We start from the raw sequence: 15,602 nt of genomic DNA, 5'->3' as shown, positions 1-15,602 counted from the left end.
GTTCGGCTAGCGAAGCATGCCGGGATTAATTGTAACATGGCGGACCGCTGGCCAGGCGGATTTTGTGTAGCGGCGTCGACAGCATTGCGTAGTTTATCTCCTGTGGGCATGTAACCGACGTGCTTTTGGTTTAGCGTGTGACTTATATGTACTGAGGCTATTTGAGCAAGACGTGGCAACGCTCACACAACACTTGTGCGCAAGCTCGAATGCGACTGATCGCATGGCGCAAGGACGCCAAGGAATCAGGTGATCCGTATTGGGGCGCACAGAGAAATGAATCTCCGTCATGATCTGCGTGCATTTTGGCGCTGTGTCCCTATATTTGCCATTCTGTGACATTTTGCGAGTCGCTCAATGCTTTTCAAACGAAGTGAAGTGAACTGTACCTGTGGCTGAATGTAAAACCTTTATTGACACAAAAAAAAGGTGATGGGGGGGGGGATGACGTTATCGCATGGGTCAACGCTGATATTGCCGGTGAGTCGCGGCCCTTTGAAGCACAGGAACAAAAGAGCGCGGTCGATCGCAGGCCAACGGAGTGGCAGAATGCATGCCAAGGGAGTATGCGAAATAGTCAGCGGCGTGTCCTGTTTGTTTTCCTTTATGTCTACATTCGTCAGGTTCTAGCTGCTTTCCACCACTTTAAAGGGGAAGCTTGCGGGACTGAATGGGCAGTATCGAATGGGCGGTAATTTTCTGCACAGAGCGCGCGAGGAGAGAACTTTGACTTATTGTGACTGATTAAAAAAGAAACCGCATTTCGTTACCTATTTTTTCGTTCCGCCTTCACGAACGTTTGCGCGAAAGTTCGGAGCACGGAGAGCTGTATGAAGTTCCATGCATAAAACAATAGGAACCGAAAGATTATAAAACCTCCTTTTATTTCTCTTCCAAGCGGAATGATCGCTGGCTGCAACTCCGCAGCCTGCAGTGAAGTTGCGGTAGTCAAGGTCAGATAGGAATCGCTGTTCCGGCGTCAGTTCAGGGGCAATAGATAGGGTGCCTAACGTGAAGAAAATGACAGCTTCGCATGTGCCCGGGGAGGCACTTGCTCAGCGCGTACATCGGAGTTCTACCAGTTGTACACGTTTTGCACGCACGCAAATCTGAGCTGGAGACTGCACACACACTGCGCAAGTGAGGCGCAAAGGCCTCGCCACTGCCTAGCACACTTAGAGAAAACCGAAACCAAAACTGAACTACGGTCTTATTCTTTGTTCGCTAACTATAGCTTAATTACATTAAAAGGTTGTTATAGAGCTAGTTTTAATTACTGAGGCAATTATTTGTAAATATTTTGCTTTAGTTCATTGTTTTAGTTAAAGCATTACAAAACAGCTTTTTAGAGGGCTGAAATTTATTGATCTGGTAACCATGGGAATTGTATCATGTCAGTAGAGTGAACTAGAATACTTGGTTTTCTAGTTCACTCTAATGTCAGCGCCCACCATTTACCCCCCCTCCCCCAACCCCTCCCACCCCCCGCGCGAAACTGCTCAACCTCGGCCAGGGTAGCTTACGCTACAAAACACACAGGAATCATGGGTAGAAATTTATTATAGCGCGGGTATGGTAATCATGGCGCATGCTCTATGAAGGCCGTAGGTACTTTGTAATTTTGTATGATTTTTTCCGTGCCCCGGGGGTGTGGCGCGCAATTTTACGATTCCGGGGATTTAAGTGGGCTCCACAACGTGGCACTACGCTCGCTAGCGATTCCTGTCTACATCGCTATGGGACCGGAGACGATCTGCTGGATCCTAGCCATTTACAGCTTTGCTGTAAAAGTACTCGAGGCAGTAATTAAATAGTTAACAAACGCCACTTTTATGACATAAACACCGTTGCACTTTGTCTTCACGGTATCATGGAGTTTCATATGTCCCTTTATTACAGAAACAACAGAAATGCTGTGAGTAGTTCATGCTTTAAAACATTTGAGTGAGTTTCTAAATCATACGAATTCTTACCACCTTAATTATCTAGTCACTGTAGCCGCGCTGCTGTTATGTCACGCCTGAAAATAAAAGCAGTCGAAAACACACGTAGAAATCACGTGACACCATTTAAAAATATCTTTTAAGTGCGAATGCACTTCTTAAGCGACCCTGAACCTGCGTCCACCGGCGATGTCCACATAGCATGGCCACGTGGGGGATTGGCCAGGAATCTCCTCGTCTTCCTTGGCAACGGGGGGAGATGGGCGCGCGCTGCCTGACCGCTGACATGGCACATACCCACGTGGGGGATTGGCCAGGAATCGGGCGTGAGAAGGGCTAATGCACCCGCTTAAAAGAGTACTGACACGAAATTTCAAAGCTGAGATCCGCTCTAGCAATCAAGTACAACGACAACACAAATAGGTGTCTGTGAATAAATGCATCTTTCTTTCTTTGTAGTTGTGTGTGTGTGTGTGTGTGATCTCTCTTTCGCGAACATTACCGAACCGCGCAAATTCAACTCGTGCATTCGCACTTTCACATTCTTCCCCTCGGGGAAATGCGGGGAATTTTTTAGCAGGCAACTTCGTCATTATAGAAATTATACCCCAGCATGAAAAAACCAGTAGTCCTACCAATATTCACTGATTCTTGGAGGATTTTCAACTTGATTTGGGAAGCTTTTTATCTTGATAACTATCACATTTTGCTGGCTATTCTCATGACGCAAGGAGTTTCTCCATAACTTGAACAAAGGGCACTGTGCGTAGATATAAAAATGTACTACTCCTGTATCGAAACCACAACAAATGAGGAGCACGAAGCTTGGAAAAATCAAATCCAACACCAAATGATCCAACCAGGAAGCAAACACCTGTTTCTTATCGGCAGGATTGACAGGGCTTTCATTTGGCTCGTTAGTGCTTTACTGGTACGGACATTCCATGGCTTTCTAATGATTTTAATCACTGTCTTAGACGGATTGGAGTATTTTCTTTCTAATGCTTTACGTCCATGCTACCCTCTCGAAATCCAAACTTCGCGACCATGGTGGGAAGCGTTTTATTTTTCTTCACTTCACCCATGGTCACCATCATCGCCAAGAAAACTTGGCAGTTCGTTTCGGGTGGACTATAGACGTCCCCAGTCCTTGGCTTGCCAGTGCTTTGCATGCGCGTGCCTACCTTGTCAATGAAGGCACTATTCCATGTCTCTCTCTGTTCCTTGTTTATTTCAATAATTATATAATAATCTCTTGTTATAACGAAATCGATTTATTCGAAATATCGGTTAATTGGAAATTTCTTCTGGTCCAAACCCAAGAACATGCATTTTAGGCCGCATCCCTCGAACCCCACGAGGAGCTTCACCCGCTTAGAGTGAAGTGGCGAGTGGGGGCGTCGCCGAGCGGCGGCGACTCAGCGGTTATTCAGACTGTCAATGATGGCGGGTCAACGCAAGCTAGTGTTTCGCCCGCGATTTTCTCGAGCCGGTCATGATGAAATCGCCCCATCCTACTTTAGACACAAACGGTCCAAATGCAGGATACAGCCATTGAATTTGGTTTCTAGACATTGGGCAATGGCGTGGACGAGATGGTGTGCGAACACCGGCACTCGTTCCATGAAATCAGCAGTGTCGTCGACAACAGCGCACAAAAAACTCTTGTGTTGCAAACTTAACGGCTCAACAGCTCAGCGAAAATTGCCCAGTGATCATGCAAAGCCCCTAGTGCAAAGCCGGTCGGTTTTCACGGTTGCGGTCACTCAGCGCAACCGTGAAAACCGGTGAATCATTTTTACCTATATGAGCGGTGAATCGTTTTTAGCTCAACAAAGACAACCTCAAACTCGAGCTATAAGTTTGTGGCACTTTCCAGCGCGAAACTCTCGTAGCATTCCATGAAGTCCGCACGCCACCTATAAAAGTGGCCACAGCCACTGTCACGTTTTTGTACGGCGACCTTAGCGTCATGTATTGCTTGGCCAAATTGGAGCAGAAGATGCTCGCTCCCGGCGAGAACTTGAAACAGGAAAAGCTCACGGCATTTTTAGCCCCTTTATAAAGTTTTTCTTCACTGAAGACATTGTGCTTTGATTCCGCGCAGCTGTGGCGCAATTAAAGCTCACATCCTCTAGCTTATTCGGAGTTGTCGCAAATATAGAAACACTGCTTATAACCGAATTTTAGCCGTCCCGCTGACTACGTTATAACGAGGGAGTACTGTATATGTGGCATGGCTGAACCTAAATGATGGTTTAACTGAACACCCTTTAGTTTTTCTTCTGGGAAAACAGAGGACGAGAACGAGATGAAGGCAAAAAAACACTTCTGGATACAGAGGCTCCCGCCGACATGAAGTGCTTAAAAGTAAGTTCTGATCAGGCAAAGGATCTTCTGCGATCCCCAAGGGTAAGAAATTGAAGAAAGCGAACATATGTCTCGGCGCCGGTGCAAAGGGATATGATATAAAAATGCTTCATGATATGTTTTGCAAACACTTTACGCCAAATACGCACATCGATTATATTGTTTCTGAAATGTGCTCTGGATTTGGCATCATTGCAAGAGCGACGTGCATTTTTCTTGCTATGGTCAATCATCTGCTCTGCATCATCCACGCTCTGCTCCAGCAAATCATGGTCTCATTAATAAAATAGTTTTCGCCTTTTATATATTGTTTGAAGCTGTTGTGGTGGAATTAAAGCTGTTGTGCTGGAATCCCTGGGGAAAAAAGCGAGACCCAGAATTCGGGCGACCGAAGAAACTTATGTTCGCACTTGGCGAATATACCGTCATACCTAGGCATTACGTTACGCGTTGCCCGTTTTATAGAAGCAACGACAAGGAGAAGCTGTTGACAGTGCATTTCGGTGATTTCCGAAAACTGTAGTCGGTTTATGCCGGAACAAGACCACTCTTGAAATGTGTACCCTTTTTCGGTTTTTGCAGCGTTAGAACCTCTGTTTTGCTTTTCACGTGAAATTACTTTTTTATGTTGATGCTGAAAAATATGTTAAAATTGTGGTCAAATTATAACTCGAATACCTGCACTGCATTATCAGCATACTGTAGTACATGAAATTACGGCGTATGGATCTGTGGCAGTTCCCTTAGAACCATCAAGAGGCTGTCGTGGTGCCCATTCCGAAACCAAGGAGTGACCGCGCGTTCATGGCAAATTTATGCCCATTGTCTCTCACGCCATCCTTCTCTAAATTGATTTAGCTGATGGCCATAACTTTGAAAAGTCAAGCAAGTACTTCCACCTGGCTCAAATATGGTTGGACACCCAAAGCAGCCTTTACATCCCACGAAAGTTACATCGAGCGAGCCGGTATCAATGCCCACACATTCCGGTTGCTATTGACTTTCAGAAAGCTTTCGACACCGTAACCCATGCAGCGATGCTCGAGGACGTTGTGGGGGCTTATCTTGCCTAAGCGCACATAACAGATCCGCCCCGGCTGCCACGACGCCATTGTCTTCAGCAATTGCTGCCAATGAAGGGTTGCTTCGGGTGAATTGCGTTTAGCTCCTTCGAATTTATAATAGGGATGTATTAGCCAGCGGCTAGCTACGTGACTGGACCTGCATTTCACTCATTGGGAGAGTCATACGAGGTAGTCACGGTTATTCTATTACTGAATAAGGCTATCGAAGTTGCAGAAAAAGGTTCTTTCCTCTATATTCTACACGGTACATAATAAAGGGGAACGGAAAAAAAGAAAGAGGACAAGCAAGTTATTTTAATTTCTGATGAGCAACGACATGCAGATTGTTGAGTGGCGGTTGGCAGAAGATGACGGGTAACAATATATTCTGCTGAAAAGGACATTGTAAAGTTCACACCATAACTGGCGTGCTAAGCCATCCTTGTTCAACGACATGGTCGACAAGGAATGCTGGCTGTGAGTAGTAAACTTGAAAAACGTTTCTCACATTGAGCGTGAAGATTAATGCACTGAAGTGTAAGGAAATATTATCGTTCTTGAATCTTCTGGCATCTTGACAGCTTATTTTTTCCCGCACCCATTTTCTGGGAGCTTGATAGCGCATTGTTAACACAACACACGTTTGCTGTTTTAGCAATCAGTACGTGTTCCCCCTAAAATAACTGAGAACTGCGTGCTTTGGAAGAACGGCCGCTCCGTATGAGTTTTCTACGTGCCAGTGCTAGTTGCATAGGCCACATTTTGCGGAAATGCAGAATCTCAGCAGGTCTCTTAATTTCTTTTGGTATACACCTTACTTTATCGTAGACCTTACTTTATTGTACTTTATCGTAGACCTTACTTTATCGTACACCTTACTTTATCGTATCGTAGTTCGCTGTAGAAGATCGTGACACAATTAGAGCACTTATATGGGGTGCTTTCAATTATAAATCAGCTTCCCAACTTTGCATGAAGGGCTTTCATGCGCCGGTTATAAGAAGAAGCGACACCTCACCAACCTGTGTGGATGGGGTAGAGTCCAGACATAAGGCTCCCCCTGGATGGAGAACAGAGTGGCTGCACGTAGTAGTTGTTCAGTATCACCCCTTCGCTGGCTATGGCGTCCAGGTTGGGCGTGGGGATTTGAGAGGAGCCGTACAGGCTGATGTCGGCAATGCCCTACGTAACACCAACGACCATTACCAACCAAATCACGAGTTCCTTCAAACAAAAAGTACACTGTTCTACTATATTTGGATCTATGCTTAACTACAAGCAAAGGATTGTTCTGGTGACGTAACGATGCAAGTCCCACATAAAAGATATGCTCTCTCACTCCGCGATAAGTAAAGTATCATCTTTTTTATCAGTGATTAGAAATAAGAAATGCAGAGAAGCATCTAAGTAAATAGCGCGGATTATCCTCGATATATAGGGAGCGAATCGCGCCGTAGGATTGCACTTATGCTTGTTACGAGGAACGGTTCGGATAAGCACACATTAAACACAGCCACGTAGAGTACAGTGTGTGTGAACGTGAACATTTGACAGATTTATCTGTAGTGGGAAATATACAGCTAAGAAATATGACTACAGGCTGCAACCGAGGGCACAATAAATTCAGAAGCTGACGTTTTGAAACCAGCGCGATTCCTTCCTTACGGGTGACTTGGGCCACGCTGAAGCGGCGTCCATTACTTTTTCAGCGAGGTCGGGCTGTCACAAAGATATTCGCTGAGGAGCATAGCCCGTGCGTGTATATGGACGGCATTCTCGCAATATAGCAATTAAGGTTTCGTAGAGTTTGGTGAATGTGCCACGATTCAAATTGAAGCCTCTCCCTCGTTTACATTCAGTCCCCGGGGACGGCCGTTCCGCCAGAATGAACTCTGTGGTGGGATACATCGCAGTGCTTGGCGACGGCGCTACATTCTGGTTGGCAAGTATGGACCCGTGGTATGAACTGTTGGGCAGTTTGGTTATACGCAGTCGGGCGAGCTGGTCATCCACCTTTGCACGCCGGGCTGGCTATTCGAACTGTTGAGTTGAGCACAGATCAGTCAGGGTTATTATTGAGGATAAATGTTGGCTTTCGTACATAAATCATGAATTGTGCACAAGAATATTTGCTGTTCCGACTCGGCTTTCGTCGAATTTGTTTACACTATACATTGCACAATAAAAGTTTGAAAAGTTTGAGCAATAAAAGTTTGAAAATTTGGAAATTATGAACCAGTGGTACCGCAGTGCATTTGGAGCGTCTGCTTCTGGAACATGCGTTCCGCGTTTGGCGCCTCTGGCGTGCCAAACCCAGACTATAAAGGAACCTGTAACACGACAGATAAATGCTTTAGATCATTTCTTTATGCCTGTATGTATTGTGAAAGCTGTAATTATAACCAGCATATAACCGCTCTGCGTAATTTGCTCATCGCGCAAGGCATACCTTCAAATTTATGCTGTGCTTCTGCGGTGCGTTTGTTCAAACTCCCGATCAAATGCATTTATTGCGGCAACTGAAGGGGAGCCAGCCGATAATGGCGGCATTACTTGAACAACGTTATTCAAGTGCTGAAGCATCCCGGCGGCCAAGAAAAGGTGGAAACATATTTAAAGTAAGTTTCTTTGTTTTCAATTACGCGGAGAGCAGTATATCTTGGTGTAGGTACCTCGGGGCCTCCATTCTGCGTACTGGATGCTCTTTTTCACTACCGTTTAAAAGCACGTAAGGTTTCGAATAAAGTTCATAAAAGTTTGACAGTCTGGTATTGTCTTGGTGGTTATTATTTTGATGGCCGTGGCAGGAAGAAACGTAGTGGAGTTGGATCGGTGAACCTGATCAGTGACTGCGCTAGGATGGTTATATGGCTGGCATGGAATGGGTAATTGATTGTGGTGACTACCTGCAACGATGACGAAGTTGGCGATAAAACCTGAGTAGCCTCATCTTGTTAAAGGCGCTTACCATGACTGTATCCTGAGTAGCCTTAGTGATTGTCTACTGAGTGGCCGGAGTTGGAGGTAGAGAAGAAGTCGGAGTGTAAAATTAATTGCAAAAAGAGAGCTCTTTCTCTGGACTAGCAGAAAGAGGATGCTGGTCGGGGCTCTGGAGGTGGGGCTCAGTTGGGGTGGTGGCCACGGCAAACACGCGACATTCGAGGGCTGTTACGAAATTTACTTTGAGCAGACGCCGTTAACGAGGAAAATACCTTCAGAGCACTTGGCGTATTGGGCGGCCAATAATGGCAGTACAAAGTGTTTCAAAAGACTCGTACGGGTATTTGTACTTTAAGCTAGGAAAATCCGCACCTGGGAATTTCTTTCATCCAGTGTACAAACCATGCCCCAAAAACGAACTGGGAAAGGGCTACTTTTAAAACAAAGTTTGATTTAGAGCCAGCATCACTGAGTCCAAAGAGCACTGCCGCACAGCCTCTTTTTGGCATCTGGTATGTTTAGCGATTAATGTTATCTGCTTCACGCGCTGCATTCACCAATCGAGCAGGTTTTAATCAGCGCAACGGAGTAACTGTTGCGGACAAAAGACCACTAGTTATTCAGAGAAGCAAATCTCCAGCAAACGCTCACAATGAGTCTGGCAGCGGCCAATAATAGCATTTGTAGCAACAAAATAACTAATGACACAGCGTTACTTACGAGATCATCGGCAAGGATAAACACAATATGGGGTGGCCTGGTGTTATGTCGAATGGAAGTTGCCATTGTTACCCCGAACAAAAGTAGGAAGGCTGCCATTTTTCTGAGCGACATCTTCTGAAATGGCGTCAACAGAATATTCAGACAGAACTTGAAGAGGCATAACAAATAACGTGGTGGAGGTTGCAGAACCATTAAGCAGCATAAACCATCCACCTTAGATATAATAAAATCAACCACCCACGTGCTGCAACACTAGACACCGTGGAGGCTACGGCAGTTTCAGGGGGTTTATAAAAGAAATAATGCCTAAATGTGTACTTTAGTCATGAGGGGTGCGTAAAGGGCCTAGTATACATCATTCAAACACTGATTCTTCACCATTTTTTCAAAAACGAGTATTTGGCGTAAATGTTCCTGCTTCGCAGCAACTAAAGGCGGCGACCAATAGCGTTTTTACCTCTGTGTCACGTAACGCCTCCTCGCCTACACGCCCTTCCGGATCCTCAGCCTTCCTCCTTTCGATCTTCAATTCTGCCTCTTTCGCCGGCCCCTTATTTTTCCTTCCATCCACTCTCCCCTCACCTTATCCCTCACGTGCCACTCTACTCCTTTCTTTGTGCATCCCACTAACGGTAAACTATTATACTAAATTTCTGACTAGAACTACCCTAGCATCTATCATACTGACTGGGGATGCACACGGACGCCTAACCTTGCCCCATACCCAATCCACCCCTGCTTCGTGGGAAAGGAGTCTGGCCGACTCTAGCGAGTAAGTACAAAGGAGACTCGTCGAACGCGAAGAGAAGGCCCTGTCGGCTATCCCGGGAGCTCCGGACTAAGGGATTCTTGTGCAAAATAAAGTTTTTTTATCTTCTTCCTTCTGTTGCCGCTCCACTCCCTGTATAAATGATTGATTCATTACTCGCAACGAGTGCCATCCCAAAAAAAAGTCGATGTTGTACGCTTGGCCTACTTGTAGCGCTGGTAATATTGACAGGTTCAAAATAAGCATTGTGTGTCGGTTCAGGTCGTAGCTGTCCTATGCTGTTTTCGCCGCTTTGCAATTACCCTTAGTTCTTCTTGTGGTCAACTCAGATCTCCTGTTAGTCAACTCTTCAGCCTTGAAGTTCAGATATGCGCTGCGTCTAAACCGTAGGGCTTCGCGAAGGCAAATATTTCCCAATGTAACATTGGACGAATACAGTTGAATTCTCACACGATGTGCCCGATTGTTTCTATCCTTTCCCCAGACACACGAAACATACGAATATTTTGCGCGTACTTTCCTCATGCCTCTCCTCAATTCACTTATTTCCTATGCCTTTGTAGCTCCCTTTTTTCCCCTGTCGCGTTATTAACCCCGCGGAAACGGTACCAAATATTCCCCCTTTTCGGTCCTCACTTGATTACCGGTGGGCTATTCGCAATTTGTGCGTGATAGGTCGAGTGGTTGATGTGTCGCCTATAAACCACGTGACCTTCTGTGACCCCATGGTGAAGCAAGATTGGGGCACTGGTCGAAAATCAGAAATGGTCAGTTAACAGTGACTCTGATTCAATGACACACTAAGGAGCAGATACCCTAATAGCCTTTCTGGCTGATTCGCCCCAGCGACAAACAGAGAGTCAGAAGAAAAAACAAACGTTCCGAGGGACCGACTGACGAGGAGTAAAATTACCCTACATTTTTATCCAGAAGCATTACCGACGTCGCTTGCTGGTATCTTGACGCGGTAAGCAATTGGCAATTACGTTTCCAAAAAAAGGTCGGGTTTACCCGTTCCGCAATTATCGCGTTACTGCAGGCACTAGGTTATGTGGTGCACAGTAAATGCATTGTGCCATGTGATATCGCTATTGCTTTTACTGCGAGTGATTTCATCTGAAGCTTCAACTTGACCACGCTTTATTGCCCGCAACCTCCACTGAAGATACCCAGACACAATGTGAATCCGAACACGACGTCTCGCCATTGTGAGAAGGCCAGGATATCGGGGGGTAGGGAATGGCTGGTCTTAAGGTTTGCGGCAGCAACAGGTATTATACGGACGTTGAATGGAACAATTTCTCCGCGCGCGCTTTTTTTAGGATTGTCGTTGTTCCTACGCGATGTCACATCTCTGCTTTGCAGGTCCGTTCATGTAATCGAAAGGAACATCCTCGGGGAAAATGGTAATTTGGTTGGCGACAAAGTGTACTCCCTGCGAGTCTTCCGGCGTGTTTACACTGCTTATTGCTAAACGCTGTTACAATGTTATGGCGAGCACACGTACATTTTCTTCCTTGTATTCCATCTGTACCAGCTTGGCAACGTAGGTGTGTTTTAGCTCAGCGGTTTTGGAGTCCTCAGAGGTTTAGTGCGAGAAAACTATTGGCCGAGTGCTGCCAGGGTTGCCGAAAATTAACTGTGCCGTGTTTATTGAAGCCAGATTCATGAGCCCTGTTTTTAAAGCTTCTTCTGTTAGCCTCCCGTATATCGTAGTTTACTATTGACTTGCGCTAAAACGGATGACTAGCAAAGCAAGCAGGCGGTGCGGGAATTAAACGTCCCAAAATTTGGCCTAAAATCAATTGTTCAGTTTTAATGTAATCCTGCAGCTCTCACTAAACAATCGGTGTAGGATGTTTTCAGGCCCAACGGAAAGGCTACATGACGTTAGTCCTTACATACGCTTCTAGGCCTGCGTTATGGTTTGAGGCTTTACATCGCCAACCACAGCATTTAAAAACTTTCTAATTGTACTCAAGTTAAGTTGAGCTGGAGGCAATTGTTCTAATTAAACTATTACCTGACGCCGTCATGAAAATAATCATGCCACAAAAGGCTGTTTCGTAGGATCAATTTATGAGTGGTCGATGCAACAAATTGCGCATTTATTTCTTGTTTCCTCGGATGAGTCATCAACTTTTCCGGTGCTCAAGATGACTCGTATAAGGAATGGAATCATACGAGCTGAACCTTCGCTACCTTAGTGCCTTACCCTCGCGGCCTACTGGCATTACTCATAAAAGCTAGCCGCCACCATCATTGGTTGACCTCGTAACGCCTCCATATGAAATGGTGACACATACCCCACGGTACCTGCTAGTATTGTATTACAGAGAGACATATTCACGGGTATTTTGTTCGGAAAAGGTGTATCTCAAATGCTTTAAAAACGTGATGCCTAATTCAGCATGAGTGAAACAACCAATGAATGATAAAATCACTTTGAGCGCAAGCTGTTAGAGGGTCGATCAATAAAATTAGTGTCTGGGCTATGAATGCTATGTGCGTAATCTGAAGGCAATCCATGTGTTACAACCCCGCGATTAAACCACACGTGCAATGTTGCATTAGAAAACGCCTTGTAGGCAGCAATGTAGGTACACCGCATTCGCACGACACCAGGGTGTCGAACCGGACTTTTTTCGGGTTCGGTTCGGGTTCGGGTTCCAGCCTTTTGGGTTCGGTTCGGGTTCGGTTCTAGAGCACCTTTCCGTTCCGGTTCGAACCGGTTCGAACCGGTTCAAACGGGTTCAAACGGGTTCGAAGAAAAAAAGCAGGCGTGTTTTTTTTTCTGTTATTTTTTTTTTGTATTCGTTTTCGTTTCCTTATCAAGGCGGCATGAAAACAGTCATAATGAATGTTTCTTTGTGCAAATATTTTGCCTTGGCCAAACTGAAGCGACCCTGCAACACTTCTTTCAACTTTTTTCTAAATGCTTGCAGAAAGTAGTCAACCAACACATCCTGTACTTAGATTAGGGGGGTCGCAAAGTGCCTCAGCCAAAAATTACTGCTCTCTCCTCATCAGATAACTTAGAAATATGGATAAAATATTTTTCTCTCCTTCCCGGTCTTGGCGTTCTTCGACCGCTGAATGACATCATTACAGCGGTGTAGCGGCAATTTACTAGCTTTGCTTAAGTTGCAGAATAGAACACATTTCATAGCCACTTTAAAAATAAAGCCACAAAAGCGAAGCAGAAACGAAAGCTGCATCCGCCGCGACGAGCAAGTCACGCACTGTTGCTCTTTGCTGGCAATTGCTATAGTTGTCGCAGTGCTTCCAGATGCGCAGATGAGTGAAAGCGTTTATCGAAAGTGTTTGTTTGTTTGTTTGTATATTTATTTATTTATTTATTTATTTATTTATTTATTTCTTGTTGGGTTTAACGCGCCGACCAACGCAGACGATGAGGCGCGCCGTAGTGGAGGGCTCCGGATTAATTTACCACCTGGGGATCTTTAACGTCCGCCGAAATCTCCCACACACGGACGTTTTCGCTTTTTGCGTCCATCAGAAAAGCGGCCGCCGCGGCCGGGAATCTAACCCGCGTCTGTGTGCTCAGCAGCGCAACGCCTTAGCCACTGAGCCACCGCGGCGAGTTTATCTAAAGTCTTCAATAGCTCCTTTAACTGTACAAGCTACTGCAAAACGTTTTCTATGGTAGTGTAACGAGTTTGTGGCGCCCCCGCCACCTCCTCAATTTTCGTTGGCCGCTAAGTTCGGTGGCCCTGCGAGGCTCGGTGTGAAACATTAATTGTGCACGGCTGGCGAATAAACACCGACGAGCACAGCTGCTCGCGGTCAGTCACCGTCACCACCAGCAAGCTGCGGGTCGTCACTCGGGTGGAGGGTACTACGACCCTCCCACGTTCACGAATGCGGGCCAAATCGTGACAGATAGGTCAACGATTACAACAATACCTGAAGCTAAACGAAAGGTTCGTTGGGACACTTAATGCTGCCTATTTGTATGAATGTGAAAGCATTACTCTTTATGGCCGCAAGTTTACCTTTATTAAATTAAGTTGGTTCATTTTCATGATTTAATTTTATTTTATACTTGGCTTATACCACTGCGATTTTATACACCACAGTAGTTTTCCTGAGGAAACAAAAAAATATGGCAGACGATTACGGTAGTCGCTAATGAGCGCAGCGGAACTGTAGTCTTCTCGGCGACGGCGCATAGCTGCTGAGTGATCGCGTCCGCAACAAATGAACGACGGCATGCGGTATACTCTGTTTTATCTCGTATGGGGCTGCTGCCATGGAGCATGTCTCGCGCGGTCTGGAAATTTCGCCCTCCCTTCCCACTTTCGCCATACTTTCGCCCTCCGCTTTCCTGCTCGCTCTATCTTCGGTGGCGTCTTCGTTCTCTCGGTTACAACAAGGCCGACGCTGAGAAGCAACGCGAAACCACAGGATCGGGCGATTAAGGGTTGCACTCTAACGCATTGCACTTTATAGCCACCTCTGTGCCGCCCTGTGATCCACTCCCTTCGCCGACAGGTGACTGGCCGCACATCGTCTCCAAATAATGCGTCTTCGCCACAGTCTTCTCGAAGGCGAACATGTACCCTCCTGGCCAGCGGGCAGCGCCCCGGTGCCTCCAGCGCCTCCCCCATCGGTGCATCCTAACCAGTATCTTATGGTAATGGGCAGCCTCCGTGCAGGCAGCCTTTTGCCTCGACCTACTAAGCAGACGACCCGTCCGTCCACAACCGTTTTTGGTACCCTTGAGTGTCGCCGTGGTGGGGCATTTTGCGTCTCTCCTACCCCCCCCCCCCCCGGCAGCTCGTGACGGGCCGCCCCACGTCCCCAAATCATGCATCGTTACCGGAATGTTCTGCCTGGCAGGCAGGCAGGCAGGCGGGCAGGCGGGCAGGTAGTTTACTGGCAAACGGGCGGTCTCTTTGGCGGGCAGGAGAACGTACGCACCCGCCATCTTTTTTTGATCGATCATATGTTACGCACGCACGCACACGCGCACCCCTATTTTCGCATACTGAGGCAACAAATATACATTGTAAATAAATCGGTTGGTCTGCTACGCTTTTCATCTACCCCAAGTTTCAACGGAGCTTTGGCTTTAACACGAAATGATTTGCAGTGCTAGAAGTAGAAAACAGTCCGGCGTCGGCATTAATTTCCGACTGCCAAGCGTGGCAGGTGGCATTTAGAGCAATTTCTTTCTGCTCATCTTTTATCTGCTAAAAGAGCTGTTGGAAAGAAAGAACGGCTATAAAGGCTCATTGGACGGCGTGTATAGGATGGCATTGGATAGGGAACACCCGGAGATAGGAACTTTCTATGGCCCTTCAGCGACCGGTGACAGCGATTGGGCTCTAGGAAAGATGATAGCCAAGTGAAGTCACAAGCAGCAGTAATGATCACTTGTAGAGACAAAGAGAAAATGACGTTTAATTAAATCGAGGCAAAGGTTCAGAGAGGCGTCCTCATTCGAGGGAACCGAATCGACAGCCGTTTCCATCAAGAGCAACTGATCTTGAAGGCCGGAGCTGGCCATGGCTGTCTCCCAAATCTCTGTGGAAACGTGGAGGTTGGGTGGATCTACGGTACACTTGTCGCAGCCGCCTACTATGTGTATGAGGTTCCCAGGCTCTCCACAGAAGCGACGAAATGGAGAGTTGTGTCCCGTCAAAGAGGTGGAGTCTGGTGGTGCGTGGGAAGGTGTATGCCCGCAGGGCGCGGAGTAATCTTTCCTGGTTAATCGGTAGCGATTTGTGCGGGGAGGAATACGTTCTACGGAAGAGGCTATAGTGCTGA

The 15,602-nt window shown here is 46.4% G+C and overlaps 1 protein-coding gene across 1 annotated transcript in view; it reads right to left on the bottom strand.

Annotated features, from left to right (window-relative positions):
* Positions 1 to 9,149, bottom strand: part of LOC144142162 (arylsulfatase I-like) — a 44,331-nt gene extending 35,182 nt beyond the window's left edge. Inside the window, exons 1-2 of the mRNA XM_077673547.1 lie at positions 9,038 to 9,149; positions 6,400 to 6,559 (exon numbers count right to left, since the gene is read on the bottom strand). Of these exons, the coding sequence (XP_077529673.1) occupies positions 6,400 to 6,559; positions 9,038 to 9,136 (259 nt within the window). The 5' untranslated portion in view covers positions 9,137 to 9,149. The remainder of the gene's footprint in view (positions 1 to 6,399; positions 6,560 to 9,037) is intronic.
* Between the last annotated feature and the right edge of the window lie 6,453 nt (positions 9,150 to 15,602).

Source organism: Haemaphysalis longicornis, unplaced genomic scaffold (assembly GCF_048455015.1).
Source record: "Haemaphysalis longicornis isolate Haplotype H1 unplaced genomic scaffold, Haemaphysalis longicornis Haplotype H1 scaffold_6, whole genome shotgun sequence".
Taxonomy (NCBI): domain Eukaryota; kingdom Metazoa; phylum Arthropoda; class Arachnida; order Ixodida; family Ixodidae; genus Haemaphysalis; species Haemaphysalis longicornis.
The sequence above is the reverse complement of the archived record's forward strand: the minus strand, read 5'-3'. Positions and strand labels throughout refer to the sequence as shown.